The following is a 22,726-nucleotide window of genomic DNA, read 5'->3' as shown; positions in this document are numbered from 1 at the left end:
ACATACGTTATCATACAAGAAGACCTGGGTTCAAGCCTCCACTCCCCACCTGCAGAGGAGATGCCTCACAAGCAATGAAGCAGGTCTACAAATGTCTATTAAGATCTCTCTCTCTCCCTATTTTTTTTTTTTTTTAACCAGACACTGCTCAGCTCTGGTTTATAGTGGTGCAAGGGATTAAACCTGGGACTTTGGAGCCTCAGGCATGAGAGTCTCTTTTGCATAACCATTTTGCTACCTACCCCTGCCCTCTCCCTATCTTCTCCTCCTCTCCTCTCTCAATTTCTCCCTGTCCTACCAAATAAAATAAAATAAAATAAAAGGGGGAAATTGCTGCCAGGAGCAGTGGATTTACAGTGCAGGAAGAGAGGCCCAGTGATAACTCTCATGGCAATAAGAAAGAAAGTAGGAAAGGAAGGAAGGAAGGAAGGAAGAAAGGAAGAGAGAAATAAGAAGAGCATGTTGAAAATGAGATCCGACTATTTTTAAATCTCTGAGTCAATCATCAGCCAGCTCAGGAGCCCAGTGAACCAAGAGAGTCAATGTGTAAACTGAACTTGATGGCTGGCTTGAGGGCACTTGTGCCCACTGCAAATAACAGGGAAGGTGGAGATCACTGAAAGAAGGGACTCAACTATAGAGCAGGAAGGGGATGGTGAGGGGTGGGTGGAGGATGCAAGAAATACAGCAGAAGGCGCCAGAAGCACACCTCCTAACCCCGCTCTAAGCAAAGAGAGAGAGGCTGTTCACACTACTCCACTCTGAACCCAGCCTCCCAAAGGACTGGCTGGGGGCCAGGAAGACAGCTCAAGCTCCTAGAGCACCACCTTGCATGCCTGGATTGAACCAGAGGCCTCGGGTTAGATTCCCCTTTGCCACTTTATGCCAGAGCTGAGCAGTGCCTTGGATCGCTCTCTCTCTCTCTTTTTTTTTTTTTTTTGCTCTGGGGCCTCACACATGTGAGATTCCACTGCTCCCAGCAGACAGAGAGAGACAGAAAGAGGGACAGACAGCATAGCACCACTGACTGCACCGGTCACGGAGTGTCCCCTAGTGCCCAGCCATGGTGTTCCCGTGTGATGCCAGGACCTCTACCACGTGAGCTATCTCCCAGGCCCTAAAATGAAATTTAATTAGGGACTTAACCACCATTCTCTCCTTGCGAAGAAAACTTCTAGTTAAGGTTACCTATTTTAAATATTATAGCTGTTATTTTTTTTTCTTTTTTGCCACCAGGGTTATCACTGGGGCTCCGTGCCTGCATGAAAAAGTCACTGCTCCTGGAGACCATTTTTCTTTCTTTCCTTTTTTCCTTTCTTAATTTTTAAAATATTTATTTATTTATTTATTCATCCCCTTTTGTTGCCCTAGTTGTAGTTATTATTGTTGTTGTTATTGATGTTATCGTTGTTGGATAGAACACAGAGAAATGAAGAGAGGAGGGGAAGACAGAGAGAGGAAGAGACAGAAACCCACAGACCTGCTTCACTGCCAATGAAGCAACCCCCCTGCAGGTGGAGAGCTGGGGGCTCGAACTGGGATCCTTACGCTTTGTGCCACCTACACTTAACCACCTACACTACCGCCCGACTCCCCCTTTCTTCATTTTTTTTATATCTGATAGGACAGAAAGAAATTGAGGGGGAGAGAGAGACACCTGCAGACCTGCTTCACTGCTCATGAAGTATCCCCCCCGCAGGTGGGGAGTCGGGGTAAGGGGCCTTGAACCCAGGTTCTTGCACATGGTCATTCGTGTGCTCAGCTGGCAGCCGTATTTTAAAAGAAAAACCCAGAGGAAAGTGATTCTAGCTGGGGTTCCCTCATTCCCCTTCCAAAAGGCTGGTGTGTGAGCGTTAGGTGTCTCAATTTCTCCCATAAAAGACAGTCACGTGCCTGTCCCCACCCTTCCCAGGGATAATAAAGAGGCAACAGAATTCTTGATAATGCTGGAATTGTGCCAAGAGCAGTCTATGGGAAAGAGTGTGGAGGCTTCTCCAAACATTCAACAGAGAATTACTGGGGGACCCAGCCATGCCACACCTGGGTACAGATCCTAAAGAATTCAAAGGATCTCAGAGACATCTGACTGCATGCCCACGCTCACGGCAGCGCTACTTTTAAAGCCTAGTGGTGGCAGCACCCGGGAATGCTCCGCAGTGGGCAAATGGATGAAGAAAGGGTAGTCAGGGCTGGGCAGTGGCACACCCAGTAGAGCACACACATATCACTACACATGATGACCCAAGTTCAAGGCCCCCATCCCCACCTACGGGGAAAAGCTTCATAAGTGGTGGAGCAGTGCTACAGGGGTGTGTGTGTGTGTGTGTGTGTGTGTGTGTCTTTCTCCCTCCCTTCCTCCCTTTCTGTCTCTCATCCTCTATCAAAATAGCAAAAAAAAAGGTGTTGGTGGTATAGTGGTGAGCATAGCTGCCTTCCAAAATAGCTAAAAAAGAAAAGGGAAGGGGGTCAGGCGGTAGAGCGGCGGGTTAATCACACGTGGCGCAAAGCACAAGGACCAGCGTTAAGAAGTCGCTTCACAGGCGGTGAAGCAGGTCTGCAGGTGTCTATCTTTCTCTTCTCCTGCCTCCCCCTCCTCTCCCCATTTCTCTCTGTCCTAACCAACAACGACGACATCAATAACAACAATAATAACTACCACAGTAATTACTACAACAATAAAAAAACAAGGGCAACAAAAAGGAAAAACAAAAACGAACAAACAAAAGAAAAGAAGAGAGAAATGGTCACCAGGATCAGTGGAATTGTGCAGGCAGCAAGACCTAGAAAAGAAAGGAAGGAAATATGGTCTCTCCACGCAATGGAATATTATACTGCCCTAAAAGGAAAGGAGTCCACCATGCTACAACGTGGCTGGAGGAGCCTGGAAGAAGCGCTGAGTGAAAGTCAAAGCGAACACCATATTCCAGCCATGTGAAACATCGACAGGGGTCAAAACCAGCAGAAACAGAAAACAGAGAGGCCAGGCGGTGGCACCTTTGGTAGAGCACACACATTACAATGTGCAAGGGCCCGGGTTCAAGTACCAAGGTCCCACCTTCAGGGGGGAACTTCCTGAGCAGTGAAACGGTGCTGCAGGTGTCTCTCCCTCCCCCCTTATGCAACAACAATGACATCAACAACAATAATAATAACCACAACAATGTTAAACAACAAGGGCAACAAAGGGGGGGGGAAGAGGGGTAGAACCAGCCTCCAGGAGCAGTGGCTTCGTGGCACAGGTTATTGCTGAACACACCTACCCCAGAGTCTTTTACTTTGGTGCAATGCACCCCTTTTTTTTTCTACTTTTAAAAAGAAGTAATTTAACTTAATTTACTTTTTTAAATTTTTTATATTTATTTATTTATTTATTTCCCCTTTTGTTGCCCTTGTTGTTTTTCATTGTTGTTGTAGCTATTATTGTTGTTGTTATTGATGTCATTGTTGTTGGATAGGACAGAGAGAAATGGAGAGAGGAGGGGAAGACAGAGAGGGAGAGAGAAAGATAGACACCCGCAGACCTGCTTCACCGCCTGTGAATCGACTCCCCAGCAGGTGGGGAGCCGGGGGTCTCAAACCGGGATCCTTATGCCGGTCTTTGTGTTTTGTGCCACATGCGCCTAACCCGCTGCACTACCGCTCAACTCCCAATTTAATTTTTTTAATGAGTGAGGTGGGGGGAGGGGAGAGGTAGACTAGAACACCACTCAGCTCTGGCATACGGCGGTGCCAGAGATCGAACCTGGGGCCTCCAGCCTACAAGTTCTGTGCTAACACTGAGCTACCATGCTGCCGTAGCTCTTTCCCAAAACCCAACTCTTCTCTTCCTTGGACTTTGAATTGGGCAGAGGAGGATCTGAGGTGGGAAAGAGTGTGGAGGTCTTTCTTGGTGAGATGCTAGGGAACCACACTCAGATGCTTCTAAAGGACAAGACTGAGATGGCAGGGCACACAAGAAAAGAGTTGTAAAAACTAGCTGAGCCCCAGCAATAACCCTGGAGGCAAAAAAGGGGGGGCAGGCGGTGGCACATCTGGTTAAGCACATACATTACAGTGCACAAGGACCTGGGTTCAAGCCCCTGGCCCCCATCAGTAGGGGGAAAGCTTCACAAGTGATGAAGCAGTGCTGCAGGTGTCTCTCTGTCTCTTTACATCTCCCTCCCCTCTAAATTTCTCTGTCTCTATCCAACAGTACATACATAAAAGTTTAAAAATTTTTTTAAAAAGCAATGAAAAGAAAGTAGAAATGTGGTGACCAAGGCAGAGGGTGTGAGGGAGACAGACCGAGACCTGACGCGTCACGAGCAAGAAGGTGCTAGGGCCCTGCTGGGCAGTGTGCGGCCAGCCCTGACACTGCAGGCCTCTGCCCTGGAAAGTGGCTGGGCTGGTTTCACGTCAGACGCGTCTCACCACCTTAAAAAAAAAAAAAAGAAAGAAAGAAAGAAAGAAAGGAAGGGCCAGGTGGTGGTGCAGCTGGTTAAGCACTCCCATTACAGTGCACAAGGACCCAGGTTCAAGCCCCTGGTCCCCACTTACAGGAGGAAAGCTTCATGAGTGGTGAAGCAGGGCTGCAGGCGTCTCTCTCCATCTCTGTCTCCCCCTTCCCTTTCAGTTTCTCTCTGACTCCATCCAATAAATAAATAAATAAATAAATAAAGAAAGAAAGAAAGAAAGAAAGAAAGAAAGAAAGAAAGAAAGAAAGAAAGAGGAAGAAGACAGGAAGGTGTCAGGATGGTGCTGGGTAATCCAACACGGAGGGTTTCTTTCTGGATGTTTCTGCGCCGCACCGAGCCCAGCCCGAGGCCCCGCAAGGAACAGGCAGTGGGAAGATTAAGAGGAGCAACTGCCAGCAGTGCTCCGAACTCACTCGCGACATAAAGGGCGACTTTGTCGTTGTCTTTGTGCTTCAGAAGGTTTTCCGCATAGTTCAGCCGGCTGCCTCGGAACCACTCAGGGACATCCGCGATCCCTTTTGAGATGTCCACCACCTACGGGGAGTGACAAGGAAACTTGTGAGGCTCCATGGCCAGCATCTGCCTACCAGTTGCTCTTCAGAAGCAGTAGCTCCAGGACTAAACATTAAATTATTTTGCAGGAGCTGGGTGCTGACTCATCTGGCAGAAGATATATGGTACCACACACACACAAAGACCAGGGTTCGAGCCTCCCAGTCCTCTACCTGCAGGGGGAAGCTTCATGAGCAGTGTCGCAGGTATCTCTCTTCCTCTCTGCCTTTTTCTTTTTTTCCCTCTCACTATCAGAAACAAAGGAAAAAAGGGGGGGTGGTCACCAAGATTGGTGGAGTTGTACACGCACCTAGAATCAGCAGTAATCATCATGGCCAAAAAAAGGAAAAATTTATAGACTAGACACTTAATTGGGCTAAAGGCCAAAAGATAAAAAATATAGTTAACGTCCAATAATGAAAAATATGATACTATCTACTTAAAGTTGCAGACTGGGGAGACAGCATAATGGTTCTGCAAGAGACTCTCATGACTGATGCTCTGAAGTTCTAGGTTCAATCCCCAGCACCACCATAAACCAGAGCTGAGTTGTGCTCTGGTGTCTCTCTCATTAAAATAACAAATGTTTCTAAGATTAGATATTATGGAATCTCTCTTTGTTTATTATACAGGGAAATAAAAAGAATTAATGATCTTGGACCTTAATCTCAGTAATCAAGCTATGATGTATAACAAACAATCACACTGTACTATTTAAATATGCACGACTGTGCTGTGGGGGGTGGAGACCACATCATGGCTATACAAAAAGACTCCATGGGTGAGGCTCCAAAGTCCCAAGTTCAATCCCCAGCACCACCATAAGCCACAGCTGAGCAGTGCTCTGGTAAATAAATAAATGTATGATTATGTTTGTTAATTATTCCTCAATAAAGTTTTTTTAAAAAAGTGAATGCTGGGAGTCGGGCTGTAGCGCAGCGGGTTAAGCGCAGGTGGCGCAAAGCACAAGGACCTGCATAAGGATCCCGGTTCGAACCCCGGCTCCCCATCTGCAGGGGAGTCGCTTCACAGGCGGTGAAGCAGGTCTGCAGGTGTCTATCTTTCTCTCCTCCTCTCTGTCTTCCCCTCCTCTCTCCATTTCTCTCTGTCCTATCCAACAACGATGACAACAATAATAACCACAACAATAAAACAACAAGGGCAACAAAAGGGAATAAATAAATTAAATAAATATTTAAAAAATAAAAAAATTTAAAAATTTAAAAAAAGTGAATGCTAAGGGAAGCAACACCTCACTCATTTACTCTTTCGGCAAATATTAACTAAACACCTTATCTGCTGAAAAGAAAGCAGATAAGTGTGGCAAGCACCCGCTCAGTCCATACACTCTGAAGAGCGGACCACGGACCACGAGAGCTCGAAATTCTCCCACCCCACCTCCACCCCCAGCCCATCCTTCGGGAAGTTTCACCTTTCACCTCCTCTCCCCAGGAGGCTGCCACGTGAACTTCCTTTGCCAAATGCCTACAGAAGAGCCTTTCAGGATGGCTCAGCCCCAAATCCAACCAAAACACAGGCAGTGAAATGTTGAAGAAGAGGACTCCCTTCACCTCCATGTACTTAATGATTTGCTGCATGAGAGGAGTTGGAAGAGTTCTCAAAAAAACTCAGGTCAGGAAAAAAATGAGCAGTGACTTGGACAAGGTACTGCTCTGGCATTTGTGTCCAAGCAAATTACCTGGATCTGGATGTAGAACACAAGAAACCAATATGTGAGGCCCTGGTTTTGATCCCTGGTATTGCACAAGAAATACATACAATAGTGGAGAGTCCTTAAACAAATAAAAGTGGAATGAGTTTCTGATCCAACAATACACTTTTAGACATTTACCCAAAGGAAAAGCAAACACTAATTAAAATAGACATATGCACCCCTATGTTTATAGCTGTAATATTCACAATAGCCAAGGAGTGGAAGCAGCCTAAAGGCCCATCAACAGATGACTGGCTAAAGAAGTTACAACGGAAGTCGGGCAGAAGCGCAGTGGGTTAAGCACAGGTAGCCCAAAGTGCAAGGACCGGCGTAAGGATCCCAGTTTGAGCCCCTGGCTCCCCACCTGCAGGGGAGTAGCTTCACAAGTGGTGAAGCAGGTCTGCAGGTGTCTATCTTTCTCTCCCCCTCTGTCTTCCCCTCCTCTCTCCATTTCTCTCTGTCCTATCCAACGATGACGACAACAATATCTACAACAACAAAAAACAAGGACAACAAAAAAGGAATAAATAAATATATATTATTTAACTATTTGTTCTGCTTTATATCTTAAAGCTTTTCAGCCACCAAGTTCCAGATGCTACCATGATGTCAACCTGACTTCCCTGGACAGATGACCTCACCAATGTGTCCTGGAGCCCCGCCTCCCCAGAGCCCTGCCCCACTAGGGCTGGCTATATGGATCGACCTGCCGATGCCCATGTTCAGCAGGGAAGCAATTACAGAAGCCAGATCTTGCACTTTCTGTCCCGCATAATGGTCCTGAGTCCATGTTCCCAGAGAGAGAAAGAATAGGAAAGCTTTCAAGATAAAGAATAGGAAAGCTTTCAGGAGTCGGGTGGTAGTGCAGCAGGTTAAGTGCAAGTGGCACAAAGCACAAGGACTGGCTTAAGGATTCTGGTTCAAGACCCCAGCTCCTCACCTGCAGGAGAGTCACTTCACAGGTGGTGAAGCAGGTCTGCAGGTGTCTATCTTTCTCTCCCCCTGTCTCCCCCTTCTCTCTCCATTTCTCTCTGTCCTATCCAACAACGACAACATTAACAATGACAATAATAACTAAAACAATAAAAAACAAGGGCAACAAAAGGGAAAATTAATTAATTAATTTAAAAAAGAATAGGAAAGCTTTCAAGAGAGGGGATGGAAATCTTTCAAGAGAGGGGATGGGATACGGAGATCTGGTGGTAGGAATTATGTGGAATTGTACCCCTCTCATCCTATGATCTTGTCAATATTTCCCCTTTATATTTTTTTAAGTAGAATCTCCACTTACCTCATCATACATGCGTGAGAAGACAATCCCACTGAATTTCCAGAACTCTACCCAGAAGTCCGAGTATGATTCCACTGACCAGTGATACAGATCATTGTAATTGTCTAAAAATAAAAGGCACATAGCTAAGATTTATCTCTGAAGAGACAGTCTCAGTAGTTCAGGAATGGAATGACAGAGAGCCAATGGTGTTCAGAGGCATCTGAAAAGTGGTCTTGGGGGAATGCTCCCAATTTCTGAAAAGCAGTTACCTCTTTATTTGATAGGACAGAAACTGAGAGTGACGGGGGATAGAGAGAGAGAGTGAGAAAGGAACCTGCAGACCTGTTTCATACTCTTGAAGCTTCCCCCTTGCAGAGGCAGACTGAGGACTTAAAACACTGTGCTCAGCCTGGTGCACCACAGCTCAACCGCCCCCTCCAATTATTTTAAAGATTCATTTATGAACGTGACAGGTTAGAGGACAGAGAGAATCAAAGTACCACTCTCTCATAGGCATGGGGATTGAACTCTTCATCTTATGTTTGAAAACCCAACACTTTAGTACTGCACCACTTCCTAGGCCATCTCAATTTTTTTTATTTTTTTATATTTATTTATTTATTCCCTTTTGTTGCCCTTGTTTTATTGTTGTGGTTATTATTATTGTCATCATTGTTGTTGGATAAAACAGAGAGAAATGGAGAAAGGAGGGGAAGACAGAGAGGGGAGTGAAAGATAGACACCTGCAGACCTGCTTCACCGCCTGTGAAGCGACTCCCCTGCAGGTGGGGAGCCAGAGTTCAAACCGGGATCCTTATACCGGGATCCTTATGCCGGCCCTTGCGCTTTGCGCCACCTGCGCTTAACCGTTGCGCTACAGCCTGACTCCCATCAAATTAATTTTTTTAAACAAACCCACATGCTGGCCGCCACACAGGAAAGCACTGGGGCAGTTATGCCACATCTTTAAAGAGAGTGCCTGGGGCCTGGGCTCTGAGACTAGGGGCTGTCGGGAAGCATGGCCCTGCCTGCAGGAAGGCCGAGGGCAGCATGGCCAATGACCAATATATGGTGCCAGCAAAAGAACCACAGAACACATTTGCCAAGACTGATTCTCTCACTGTTACCCAACAGCCCACAATATGCTTGTCCTCGCGATCCCAGTGTGTACACAGAGGGAGAAATGAATAGCCCTAGCCTCCACCAATGTCCCTTCCCCCCCACACTTAATATTTTATTTATTAATAAGAAAGATAGGAGACAGAGAAAGAACCTGACATCATCCTGGTACATGTGCTGCCAGGGATCAAACTCGGATCCTCATGTTTGAGAGTTCAGTACTTTATCCACCACGCCACCTACCAGACCACCAATGTCCCTTCTCTCTTTGTGGCATCTGTAGCTGTCCCCAAGCTGGATCCAGGAAGAGGAGTGGTGACTGAGAGCTGGACAGTGGGAACGAGATGCAGAAGGAGGGGGACAGGAAGGGTAGGGCACAGACACAGCGAGGAAGCCTGGGGCCAGGGGAAGAGCGCCAGAGGGAGCGGGGACCAGCCTGAATGGAGGGAGGACAGTCACCCCACTGCATTGCCCTTAGAGAAGGGTTATGGAAGTGGGAGCCCAAGGTGGGGAGACAGCATAATGGTTCTGCAAAGAGACTCTCATGCCTGAGGCTTCAAAGTCCCAGGTTCAATCCCCAGCACCACCAGAAGCCAGAGCTGAGCAGTGCTCTGGTATCTCTCTCTGTATCTCTTTCTCTCTCATTAAAATAAAACAAATAGGGGCTGAGTGGTGGCACACCTGATTGAGTGCACACATTACAGTGCACAAGGACCCAGGTTTGACTCCCCAGTCCCCATCTACAGGGAGAAGGCAGTACTGCAGTCTTTCTGTCTCTCTTCCTCTCTTATCTCTCCCTTCCCTGTAAATTTCTAGCTGTCTCTATGCAATAAATAAATAAAGATAAAAAATAATAAATAATAAAGATAGAAAAATAAATAAAACAAATTAAAAACTGTGGCCCTGGGGGTCAGGCAGTGGGTTAAGCGCACATGGTACAAAGCACAAGGACCAGCATAAAGATCCCAGTTTGAGCCCCCAGCTCCCCACCTGCAGGGGGATCGCTTCACAGGCAGTGAAGCAGGTCTGCAGGTGTCTGTCTTTCTCTCCCCCTCTCTGTCTTCCCCTCTTCGATTTCTCTCTGTCCTATCCAACAATGACATCAATAACAACAATAATAATAACCACAACAATGATAAAACAACCAGGGCAACAAAAGGGAAAAAATAGCCTCCAGGAGCAGTGGATTTATGGTGCAGGCACTGATCCCCAGCAATAACCCTGGAGGCAAAAAAAAAGTGGGGGAGTCGGGCAGTAGCGCAGCAGGTTAAGTGAACGTGGCGCAAAGCGCAAGGGCTGACATAAGGATCCCGGTTCGAGCCCCCGGCTCCCCACCTGCAGGGGAGTCACTTCACAAGCAGTGAAGCAGGTCTGCAGGTGTCTATCTTTCTCTCCCCCTCTCTGTCTTCCCCTCCTCTCTCCATTTCTCTCTGTCCTACCCAACAATGACGACATCAACAATAATAACTACAACAACAATTTTTTAAAAAGAGCAACAGAAAGGAAATAAATAAATTTTTTTTAAATGTAGTCCTGGGGAATGCAATGATGCCATGCCTCCCCCAAGCCCCAAAGAGTACTTCTCTGCAGCCCTGCTCCCACCACTAAGCTGGGGGGGGGGGGTCACAGACCTGGTCAACCAAGTGAGTGGGGGAAAGAGACAGACACAGGACACGGGACAGTGTGTCTGGAGAGCTGGGGATAGTCATGACTCCAGAAACCTTGCATAGAGACCTCAGGCAGGCCACTTGGCCTCTGTGGGACTCAGTTTCCCTTGTGGCTGCAGATGGCCACAAATGCACCTGTGACGAGGGGCACCAGGACCAAGATGGCTGACCTGATGCAGAAACTGTCACTCTCTAGACCAGCGCCTCCCTGCCTGAGCCCAGTTCCCCTCTGGGAAGTGGGGACAATGCTGCTGAGGGGGTGCCACGCACGGAGCAAGGCTGTAGAAGGCCACTGCCTGGGCTGAGAGCCAGTCTTCCCCACTGAGTGGCCTGGGTCTCAGGAACTCATCCTTTCAGGGCTTCAGGCTCTTCTCCGGAAGTGGGAGATCAAGGTACTTACAGGTCCATCGTCAGGGCTGAGTGAGTCAAGACACATTAAGCACAGAGAAGAGAGCTGAGCACAGTGCCATGCTTCCCTCTGCCCACTTCCCAGCAGGGGGCGCAAGTCACAGGGTGTGATGAGCTAAGATGGGAGGGAAAGGCACCTCCAGCAGGGCTGGTCGTGGGAGAGGGGGGCGGGTGGCCAAGAGGAGCTGCCCTGACAAACAAGCCCTACAGCTCCTCTCCTTCCCACGGAGGTTTTTTAATCACCTTGATCTTCAGGAACTATAATGGCAAGAGCATACAGCACTGAGCCTCCTCCACACAGACACGAGATGGAGCAGAAGCTTGAAGCCAGGTCCCCACGGGAGACACATAGGCCCACAGGCTCAAGTGTGTCACCTGCCTCAGCCACCTGTCACCTGGGGACCCAGAAAAGCAACAGTGTCTCCACTGCTAAGACCCCAGGGGACAGGCCAGCTCAGTGTGGACACACTTTCACCACCCCCAACTCAGGCAAGTCATAGGCACAGGGCGCCCACGGGCTTCCCAGTGCCCACATCACTCAAGAGCCGCCAGCCTGGCACGCCTGGGTCAGTCTGCCCAGCGCTCACAGAGTCTAGCTTTCAAACAAAACTCAGGGTGTCTGGTGCCTCCTGAGAAAAGAGCTGCTGGGGCTGGGCTGAGAGCATGGTGGTTATGCAACAAGACTCTCCGGCCTGAGGCTCTGTCTCAGGTTCAATTATTGGCACCACCATTAAAGTAAGCCAGAGATGGGGCCAGGTGGTGGTGCACCTGGTTGAATGCACATGTTAAAGTAAGCCAGAGTGGAGCAGTGCCCTGGAAATAAATAAAATTTATTTAAAGAGAGAGAGAGAGAATCTAACACACCAAATTGAGCACACAAGTAACAATATGCTAGGATCCAGGCTCAAGTCCCTGCTCCCCACCTGCATGGGGGATGCCTCACGAGCCACAAAGCAGGTCTGCAGGGGTCCTTCTTTCTCTATATATATCTCACCCTCCTCTCTCAATTTCTCTCTGTGCTGTGTAATAAAATGGGAAAAAATGGCCACTGGGAGTGGTGGATTCGCACTGAGCCCCAGTGATAATTCTAATGGCAATAAAAAAAATGGTTTTGAATAATAAAAAAAACGCAAAGCATCTGGTCCTGATGGCCAGCCCATGCTCCCCACGCTGCCACTCCCCACACTGAGGGTTCAGGGCTGTGGGGATGTTGGAATGATTGACTGGGCTCCTGCTGTGGAAACCTACAGTCCTGCCCTCCTGCTGGGAGAAGCCAGCACCGCACCGTTGGGAAGCACAGTCTGGGTGGAATGAGACAGGGGCTGACTCGCTGCCAGGGGAGGGACCACCTGAGAGGCATTCAGATGGCAGTGGCTGCGGAGAGACACCACGTCAACACCCTCTGGGCCAGATCACTCCAGGTCTGTCATGGCTGCTAAGCCCTGGGCGGTTTGTCACACAGAGACAAGCGACTTAGTGCCCTTGTCACACCACACAAAGCCATGTGGCATACGACGGAGGGACACATTCTGAGAAACATGTCCTCAGGTGATTTCCTCCTCATGGGGACATCACACAGTGAAACCATGCCACCCTGGAAGGCAGAGTGACCGTGGTGACAGTCGGAGCTGGGGACAGTGACCCCACTGGCTCCTTCAGGTACACAGAGAGGCAACATCACACATCACATGGGGTTAGAAGCACTGATTCCCAGCTGCAAGCTCCCCACCAAGACTTTAAGCTTCTGTTTTCTCAGCGGGGAGGTAGACAAAAGCAGGATTAGGGAGGATTATACATAAAAGGGCTGGCAGTGGGGCCTGATGACCAAGAATTAGCTGCCCCTAACACCGCTCACCTGCCTGCACCGGGCAGGTCCACCACCCCTGCAGCCGGGACCAGCCTCCTCGGTCAAAGCTCAGCTCAAGACTCTGACAGCCCGGCCTGCAGACACAGAGGGACTGTGATGCCTGAGGGGGGCTGGAACTGTCCTCCAACTCTGCTGGAACTATGAGCCCAGGCCCCCGGCACTGTCTAGCGGAAACCTGTCCCGGTGGTTTGCTTGTAGGGTTCCGGGATGGGGTTGCCGCAGAGCAAGGGCTTGAAAGCTGGAGTCACTCACTCCCTGGCTACAGAAGGCTGGGACACACAAAACATCCCCTGGGGGCTCCAGAAAGGTACACCCACTGGGCTAGAGCTGAAGGCTCCCCAGGAGGTCCCCTCCAGAGAGCTACAGGCCTGGGGGTACACTGGGAGCTCTTGGGGAGCTGTGAGCAGTGAGGAGAGGAAAGGATGCGTGACTCCACCATTCCATGACTTTCTGTCCTGCAGATGGGCTCCTGAGCAGGTAGGCAGCCTAGGGGATCCCCCTGCTTGCAGGGCTGGGGGGGGGGGGTGTCAACCCATCCTTAAGGCTGGAGCAAGGGCTTAGAGACTATGTGTTCTCTGTGGGGTCAAGTCATGGCAACAGCCAGGCTGGAATATTCTGGTGGTGCGGTGGACACAAGTTAAGGGCCACAGGAATGCTTACAGAGAGGTGAGAAGGCAGGGGGTGATGTCATACACTCAGAGAGCAGGAAGAAGGAGGTAATATTCACGAAGAATAACCAAGACAGCATCTGTCGGAGACAGCTCTTTTGTTATCTTTTGTTACTGATGTTGTTTTAATGAGAGAGAGGGAGAAGGAGAGAGGCCAGAGCACTACTCTGCTGTGGCTGATAGTGGTGCTGGGATTGAACCTGGTACCACAGAGCCTCAGGCTTGACAGTCTTTTGCAGAACCATTATGTTGTCTCCCCCACCCAGGAGTCAGATCTTAAAGGTGCCAGGCTTGTGGAAGAGATGGACAAGGAGGAGGGACAAAGCCCAGACCAGGCAGGAACCCCACTTGGCAGTCCAAGCCCAAAGCCCATGAGCTGTCCAGCCACATAAATCCACAGGTCCAACCTGACCCACAGGCCCCAAGGGATGGACAGGAGGTGAGAAATCAGGGTGCTGACTGGTGTTCCCTCAGTCCCCTCACAGGCCCCCCACTCAACAGCCACGCCTCTGGTGAGGTCCGTTTTACAGATGAGAACTGAGGTGGGGGAGATGGGTGCGTCCCTCCTGCTCTCTCAGTGGGGTAACCGGGACAGTTCCAAACCCAGGTGGTCAGGTTACAGACAGACCCCAACACCCCGAGACATGACATTTCCTGTAGCACCTGACACCTGGGGAACCCAGGCCAGGGTGCGAGGGACAGCCTGGCTCCCATCTTGGCTCTTCCTGGAAGTCTAGACTGTTCCCCATCTGGTACCCACCGCCTATCGCCCCTGGAGGGTCACAGCTGCCCCGGCCGTGCCCACCCGAGGGCCCTGGAGGAAGCTGCACCAAGGCCATGGTCAACAAGGAACCACGATGTGACAAAGTCACAACTGTGGCCCAGCTCCCTCCGGCCCTGGGGGGGGGGCCAGGGCATGGAGCCAGCAGCTCAGGAAGGGCGAGGCCCTGGGAGGTGCAGGACTGGGCAGGAGGTGAGGAGCCAGGCTCCCTGCTGCCTGCAGAGGCGGGAGGCAGGTGACAAGGGTGTCCCTTTCAGTGCCGCTGACCCAGGCAAGCAATGCCACCCACAGAAACCAGGGGGGCCCTGAGGCGTGCTGGGGTGGGAGGAAGGAAAAGACACCTCCAAAGCCCTCTGTGTGCGAGGGCGACCGGCCAGGAGATCAAGAGGCCTGGGTCTCCCAAGAAGAGGGGTCTCTGGGCCACCAGCACCCCCAGCCAGGAGCCTGGCTGCAGGGGGCCTTTGGGTGGGTCGGCGGGGCCCTTGCGGTTTCCGTGTCACCCCGGGAGAGCACCCTGCCCCGTTGCACAGGAGGGTTCCCTCGGTCCATCCTTCTGGGTGCCCGGGGCCCCAGGGCGGCCCCCCCAGCAAGGTCAGCCTCGGGGTGCAGGGCGCAGACAACGCCAGGGCACTGCTGGCTGGCACCGGTCCCCAGAGGAGGGGAGCCCCGTGTGCAGGGGCAGCCCCCCAACATGTCTCGATCCAAGATTCCCCGGGAGCACCCCGAGTCACCGGGACCAAAGGCCTAGCTCAGTTCACAGGGGGGCAGGCCTGAGTGGGGGGGCTCCAAGAGAGAGAGGGGTGATCCTCCCCCAGAAGGAAGGGTGACACCCATAAAAGGGGTGGCCCTCCAAGAAAGAGGGGTGAGCCTCCAGGGAGTGGGGTGACCCTGTCCGCGAGAGGGGGGATGATGCCTCCCACAAAGAAGCCAAACCCCACAGTCGGAAGACGCCCCCCAAACCCCCACCCACGAGCCGAGCGGCCCCTGCAGCGCCCGGAAGCGGGAGCTCGTCCCCGCCACCCCGAGGCCGCCGGCCGCCACGCCCAGCACCCGGGCAGCGGGGGGCACTCACCCAGCGCCCGGCCGCAGGCGGCGCTCACGGCCGCCCGGAAGCGGTCCATCTGCGTGTTCTTCTTGCTGTCGGGCTCCCACATCACCTGGCACTCCAGGATCTCCTCCCGCCCGGCCCGCGGCTCCTTGGACATGGCTGCGGCGGGCGGCGGCGCTGCGCGGGCGTGGGGACCGACGGGCGGGCAAGCGGCCGGGAGGGCGGTCGGTGCGGCCGGCGGGGAGCACGCGATTGAGAGAGGAGCGGTGGGCGCCCGTGGGACACCCGGGAGGCCACGCCCATCGGTGGAGAAAACCACGCCCGTCAAAGGCCACGCCCACAGTCGGCCCGCCCTCGTGGCCTGTAACCCTCCGCCGGGCGCCGCGCCTCGTAAAGGAGTGCTCGCCTCCGCCCGGAGCCGCGAGCGCGCGAGCGCAGTACGACTGCGCAGGCGCGGTGGGAAGGGGCTCCCTGGGGTTTATGGGGTCTGGAGGTTCCTGGATGCACGTTGGGTAGGATGCTTGCCTTGCGGTGTGGAGGCCCAGGTTGAAGCCTAGCTTCCACATCACCAGGGATTGCTGCTCAGACTGGGAAGTTAGCATAATGGTTATGCAAAAGCCTCTTATGCCTGAGGCTCTGGGGGCCCCAGGTTCAATCCTCAGCACCACCAGAAGCCAGAGCTAAGCAGTGTTCTGCTCAAATAATCATTAGTAATTATTTTTTGTAGTAGTAACATGTTACATACTATAGGAAGGAAGCAGGGCAAAGAAAATACAGACCAGGGAGTCCGGCGGTAGCACAGCGGGTTAAGTGCACGTGGCGCAAAGCATAAGGACCTGTGTAAGGATCTCGGTTAGAGCCCTCGGCTCCCCACCTGCAGGGGAGTCACTTCACAAGTGATGATGCAGGTCTGCGGGTGTTTATCTTCCTCACCCTCTCTGTCTTCCCCTCCTCTCTCCATTTCTCTCTGTCCTATCCAACAACGAAGACAGGCAACAATAATAACTACAACAATGAACTAACAAGGGCAACAAAAAAGGAATAAATAAATATTTAAAAAAAAAAAAAAAAAGAGGGACCGGGTGGTGGCGCACCTGATTGAGCGCACTTGTTACAGTGTTCATGGACCCGGGTTCAAGCTCCCGGTCTCCACCTGCAGAGGGAAAGCTTTGCAAGTGGTGAAGCAGGGCTGCAGGTGTCTCTCTTTCTCTCTCCTCTCTATCTCCCCTACCCTCTCCATTTCTGGCTGCCTCCATTCAATAAATAAAGATAATTTAAAAATTTTAAAAAAAGAAAAGAAGACACAGACCAGCTTCCATTTGCATAAAGCCATCATTGAACAGATAACATCTACCGAGGGCTTAAGGGAAGCAACAGGAGTCTTTCTTTTCAGGGCCTGGGGGATTTCTAGACAAGGGCAGCAGGTGCTAAGGTCCCGAGGCAGACGAGGCTTGGTGCAGGTAGAGAACTGTGTAAGAAGGCACAGTATGCTTTGTGCCTTGAGACACAAGGAAGGAGGAAGTGGCCGCACACAGCTCTACAGAACACACAAGAGTTTGAATTCCACCCAATGTATATTCATGGGGAGGTTTGGGGCTCCAGAGGGCTGTGCTCTGACTGTAGCTCAAATTGGCATCCCTCTAACTGCAGAGTTGAGAAACGTCTTCCAAGAAACCGCTTCCAGATCATGAGGAAGCAGGGTGAGGAGATAACACAATGATTATTCAAAAGATTTTCTTTTATTTATTTTATTTGTTTTTACTAGAGCGCTGCTCAGCTCTGGTTTATGGTGGTGCTGGGGATTGAACCTGGGACCTTGGAACCTCAAGCAGGAAACTCTTGTTGCATGATCATTATGCTCTCTCCCCAGCCCTGGCTTCTGAGTCTTTAGGGGGAGTCCAAGCTACTGTTCCATAGCTACTGTTCAGTTCCAGCAACACCATAAGGCAGAGATGAATAAATACTGCTCTGTTTTCGATGATTAATAATAACAAAATGCAAGAGATGATAGTGGAAGGTGTAGAAATGGAGAGGATGGTAGGGCCAGGGTATTTTTTTTTCTTATTTTTTTTTACCAGAGCACTACTCAGCTCTGGTTTATGGTGGTGCCAGGAATCGAACCTGGGACTTTTGAGCCTCAGGCATGAGTCTTTTTGCATAACTATTATGCTATCTACCCCACCCTAAAACAGCTTCTGTCTCCCAAGAATACATCGTCCCCAAAAGCCTCCTCCCCTGGCCTCCACAGGGCTTCAAAAGGCCAACCCCAGCTCTCAGTCTCCAGATCCTCTCCTTTGATTGAGTCTGTCTCTTTTTTCTAACTTCATTGATTTATTTATTTACTTTGGATAGAGAGATTGAGAGGGAGGTGGGCCAGGCAGTGGTGAACCTGGTTAAGTGCACACACAAGTAAAACCTGAACTGGAATTGGCATGTTGCACCAAAATAAAAGACCCTGGGGTGGGTGGGTGGGGAAATACAGGTCCAAAAAGGATGACAGAGGACCTAGTGGGGGGGTTATATTGTTATATGGAAAACTGGGAAATGTTATACATGTACAAATTATTGTATTTACTGCTGAATATAAAACGTTAATTCCCCGATAAAGAAATAAAAAAACATTAATCCCCAATAAATAAATTTAAATAATATAGTAATAATAATAATGGCCTTTTTGATCAATAACACACCACCTCATCATCTGGGGCCCTAGTCAAGGAATCCTTGGATTCCCACCCAAATATGATGAGCCTAGACTGGTCCGGAAATGAGTGCAGCCTGCAGTGTTCCCAACTGTGACCATGAGCTGCAAGCTCAGACCAATAGAGACTTAGAGGTTACGCAGGATCTGGTGCTAAATATAAAAATATATATGGGCTCTGGGTCAAGTGGATAGGGGTAAATAGTTAATTTTATTCAGAGATTTTTTTTTTTCAATAATGGGAGCTACTCTCTGCCCTAATCCAACTTTCTAGCCCTTTTCTCTACTCTGACACCATTTTCTCAGACAATGTTTTTAACCAACTTGATGTTAGTCATCAGACTCAAGCAAAAACTACTATAGTTGTAGGCCCTTAGAAACATGCCTAAAATGGACTTCCTAGGTTCCTTCCACCCTAAAATCCCTAATGTCATATGCTCTGTTCCTACTTTTTGGTATTTAATTATTTATTAATTGGCCTCCAGGGTTAATGCTGGGGCTTGGCACCTACACTACAAATCCACTGTTCCTGGAGGCCCTTTTGTTGCCCTTGTTTTTCATTGTTGTTATTGTAATTGCTGTCGTTGTTGTTGGATAGGACAGAGAGAAATCGAGAGAGGAGGGGAAGACAGTAAGGGGGAGAGAAAGATAGACACCAGCAAACCTGCTTCACTGCTTGTGAAGAGACTCCCCCTACAGGTGGGGAGCCAGGGGCTCAAACCAGGATCCTTACACCAGTCCTTGCACTTTGCGCCACGTGTACTTAACCCACTGTGCTACCGACTGGCCCCCTGGTTCCTATTTATTAAACATTTTGTCTCACTTTATATCCTACCACATTCCAGCCACCAAATTGCAGACACTACCATGATTCCATCTTGACTTCTCTGGGCAGATAACCTCGCCTCTCCAGAACTCTGCCCCACTAAGGAAAGATAGAAACAGTCTAGGAATATGGATCAACCTGCCAACACCCATACTGAGCGGAGAAGCAATTACAGAAACCAGAACTCCTACCTTCTGGACCCCCCAAAATTTTTTGATTCATACTCCCAGTGGGGGAAAAGTGATAGAAGGAAGCGGCTAAGAGGGCTCTGAACTCCAGCTCCATCAAGACTTGAAGAGAGAAGAGGTGAAATGGAGGGACGTTTGGATGTAGCAATAGGGTTATATGTGGCTTGGAAGGAGGGAAGAGAAAGGGGCAATTATGTACAAATGGAAACAGATAGTTGTAGAGATGACAGTAAATTATGTCTGCAACCTTGGGAGAACCAGAGTGGCTTGCAGTGCAGGAATTGGGGATTCAGAACTCTGGTAGTGAGAACAGTATGGAATTATACCCCTGCTGGCATGCAGTTTTGTAAATCAATATTAAATCACTAATAAAAAATTTTAAAAAAAAACTCTCACACCTGAGCCAGCAAAGGGCTCAGGTTCAGTCCCCAGCTCCACCATAAGCCAGAGCCAAATGGTACCCTGGTTGAAAAAAAAAAAAAAGATATTTTAAGGACCAGGTGGTGGTTGAGCACATGTTACAGTGCGCAAGGACTCTGGTTCGAGCCCCCAGTCCCCACCTACAAGGGGAAAGCTTTGCAAATGGTGAAGTAGGGCTACAGGGGTCTCTCCATCTCTCTCCTTCTCTGTCTCCCACTCCTCTCTCAATTTCTGTCTGTCTCTATCCAATAATAAAGAAATAAATATATTAAAAATAAAATAAATAAACAAAAACAAAGAAGCTCAGTTCTGCCCTACCAGTCAGGTGCAGCAGCCATAGGGAGGGAGAGCAAAGTGCCACACAAGGTAACTAGGACTGTGTCCTCACCACAGATACACAGCAGCCTTTGGAGGGGCCCCTTTGGGCCCTGTGTTCATGCCCTGTGTACTTCTTTTAATTAATTAATTAGTTAATTAATTTTAATGAGCAATACAGAGAGAAAGACCACAACACTGCTCAACTCTGGCCTATGGTGGTGCTGGGGGTTGAGTCTAGGGCGGTGGAGCCTCATTCATGAGGGCATTTGCAGAGCCATTATGCTGTCTCCCCAGCCTGCCGTGTCTTTCTTTAACAACCTCCGAGAGCAGGAAGAGGGAGAGATTCTAGAAAGTTCTATTCTGGGCCATGTGGCAGCCTACCTAGTTGAGTGCAAACCTTACCATGCACAGGAACCCAGGTTCAAGATCCCAGTCCACATTTGCAGGGGGAGGTAGCTTCATGAATGGTGAAGCAGGACTGCAGATACCTCTCTTCCTCTGTCCCTATCTATCTACCTCTCCCCTCTCAATTTCTCCCAGTCACTATACAATACACAATAAATAATTTTTTTATAGAAGAAGAAGGAGAAGAAGAAGAAAGTTCTATTCCATTTGAAATGGGAGCAGAACTCACAGATCCCTTCCTGATTGAGAACATGAAGGCAGAGGGGCTGGGCAGTGGTGCACCGGTACATAGTACTAAGAGCAAGGACCAGGTATCTCTCTTTCTCTCTCCTTCTCTACTTCCCCTTCCTCTCTCAATTTCTCAGTGCTGCCAGGAGCAGTGGATTTGTAGTGTTGGCACCGAGCCCTAACAATAACCTTGAAGGTGACAGAGAGAGAGAGAGAGAGAGAGAGAGAGAGAGAGAGAGGGAGAGAGAGAAGGTGAAGACAGAACCAACAGTTACTGTGATCACGGCTTCAGCCTGCGTCATTACAGGCCACCAAAAGCTGTGACACTGACACAACCACCAGCCAGCTCCTTTGAACTCTCAATAAAAGAGCCTCCCACACTTTAGTCACTTGTCACTCTCATATGTGGTCGAGGCCACCTGGTCTGAAGTCATGACACCATCAGTAGCCACCACTAAGGATCAGATCCACAGCAAGAGCCTCTTATCACGGCCCCTGTGGCTCAGAGCTCCACAGGGACAGGGAGAACATAGATAGAACATTATCCCTCCACCAGACCAAAGCACCCAGCCCAGTGGCGATGTTTGGGAAAAAACCTTCTAGAGAACAGAACAAATGCAAAAGCCCTGAGACTTGCTTGGCACCGTCAAATGCTAGTAGCCATCAAGGACCTTGAAGGCCATGCCGTAGGGACTTTGGATTCTATTCAAAGTGTGGGCTGAGAAGTCTTTTGGGAAACTGGGAGTAAAATGGTGGATGAGTTGAATCTGGAAAGAAAGGGGGATTCTAGCTGCTGTGGACTCAGGTGGGGGTGGGATGGAGACAGCTCGGAGACTTGTTAGGGGGCTATTGTCACATGGTGTCACAGTGGTTTAGGAGAGAATGAATGGGATGCTAGAGACCATGAGAAAGAGCTGTGTGTGTGTGTGTGTGTGTGTGTGTGTATGTATGTGTGTGTGTGAGAGAGAGAGAGAGAGAGAGAGAGAGAGAGAGAAAGAAAGAGAGAGAAAGAGAGAGAAAGAAAGAGAGAGAGAGAGAAAGAGATCTGGCCATAGATTGAGGGCCACATGCAAGCCCAAGTCCACCCATGTCTTTCAGTTGTATGTCTAGAACCGGGGGAAACAGCGGCGTAGTAATTCTGCAAAGAGACTTTCATGCCCGAGGCTCTGAGATCCAGGTTCAATCCTGGCCCCACCAGAAGCTAGAGCTGAGCCTCTGGTAAAACAAACAAACAAACAGACAAACAGACAGAAATTGTCTAGTATTCACAGGGGCAGTTTGGAACATGAGCCAAGAGGATCTGCCGCTAGGTTTGATGTGCAGAGCTGAGAGCTCAGGTGGAAGCAAGTTCCAAAATAAACTTGACCTTCCCCAAGTCGTAACCAAAAGAGTCACAAGTTGGGGCTGCAGAGAAATGAGCAAAGCCTACGTCTGTCTGTCTGTCTTGTTTCTCTGTCTGTTTTTAAACCAAAGCACTGCTCAGCTGCAGCTTATTCTCAGCTGAGGAGCTGGGGGGTTGGAGCCTTAGGCACAAGAATCTCTCCCTATAATCATTATGCTGTCTCCTTCCTCCTTCCTTCCTTCCTTTTTTTCCTTTCTTCTTTCATTTTATCTTTCTCTCTTCTTTACTGCCAGGATTTTTTTGCTGCTGCATGATTCCACTCCTTTTTTCTTTTCTTATTCTTTCTTTCTTTCTTTCTTTCTTTCTTTCTTTCTTTCTTTCTTTCTCTTTTGTTGTTGTTGTTGCACAAGGCCCCTGGTCCCCACCTACAGGAGGAAAGCTTCACAAGCAGTGGAGCAGGGTTGAAGATGTCTTGTCTGTCTGTCTCTCTCTTTCTCCCCCTCCCCTTTCAATTCCTCTCTCTAATAACAAATAAGTAAATAAATACATTAAATAAATTTTTTAAAGAGAAACACCACAGCACCACTCCTGACACTGCCCCTATGCAGATGCTGCCATGGGGCTGGGGAGATGCTCTGAGATCTCAGGTTCAATCCCCAGCACCACCATGAGCCAGAGCTGAGCAGTGCTCTGGTTTCTGTCTCTCTGTCTCTTTGTCTGTCTCTGTAACTTTCTCTCATTGAAATA

The 22,726-nt window shown here is 49.6% G+C and overlaps 1 protein-coding gene across 3 annotated transcripts in view; it reads right to left on the bottom strand.

Annotated features, from left to right (window-relative positions):
- AACS (acetoacetyl-CoA synthetase) overlaps positions 1-15,845 on the bottom strand; it is a 59,895-nt gene extending 44,050 nt beyond the window's left edge. For 2 of the 3 annotated variants that reach the window (XM_007539766.3, XM_060193272.1), the window contains exons 1-3: positions 15,576-15,840; positions 8,012-8,115; positions 4,868-4,988 (exon numbers count right to left, since the gene is read on the bottom strand). In XM_007539766.3, the coding sequence (XP_007539828.1) occupies positions 4,868-4,988; positions 8,012-8,115; positions 15,576-15,708 (358 nt within the window). In that variant the 5' untranslated portion in view covers positions 15,709-15,840. Of the gene's footprint in view, positions 1-4,867; positions 4,989-8,011; positions 8,116-15,575 lie in introns of all 3 variants that reach the window. The other variant, XM_007539767.3, reaches the window with a different exon arrangement.
- Positions 15,846-22,726: the final 6,881 nt, after the last annotated feature.

This window comes from Erinaceus europaeus, chromosome 6, assembly GCF_950295315.1.
Source record: "Erinaceus europaeus chromosome 6, mEriEur2.1, whole genome shotgun sequence".
Classification (NCBI taxonomy): domain Eukaryota; kingdom Metazoa; phylum Chordata; class Mammalia; order Eulipotyphla; family Erinaceidae; genus Erinaceus; species Erinaceus europaeus.
Note: the sequence above shows the minus strand (reverse complement) of the source record. Positions and strands in the feature narration are given on the sequence as shown.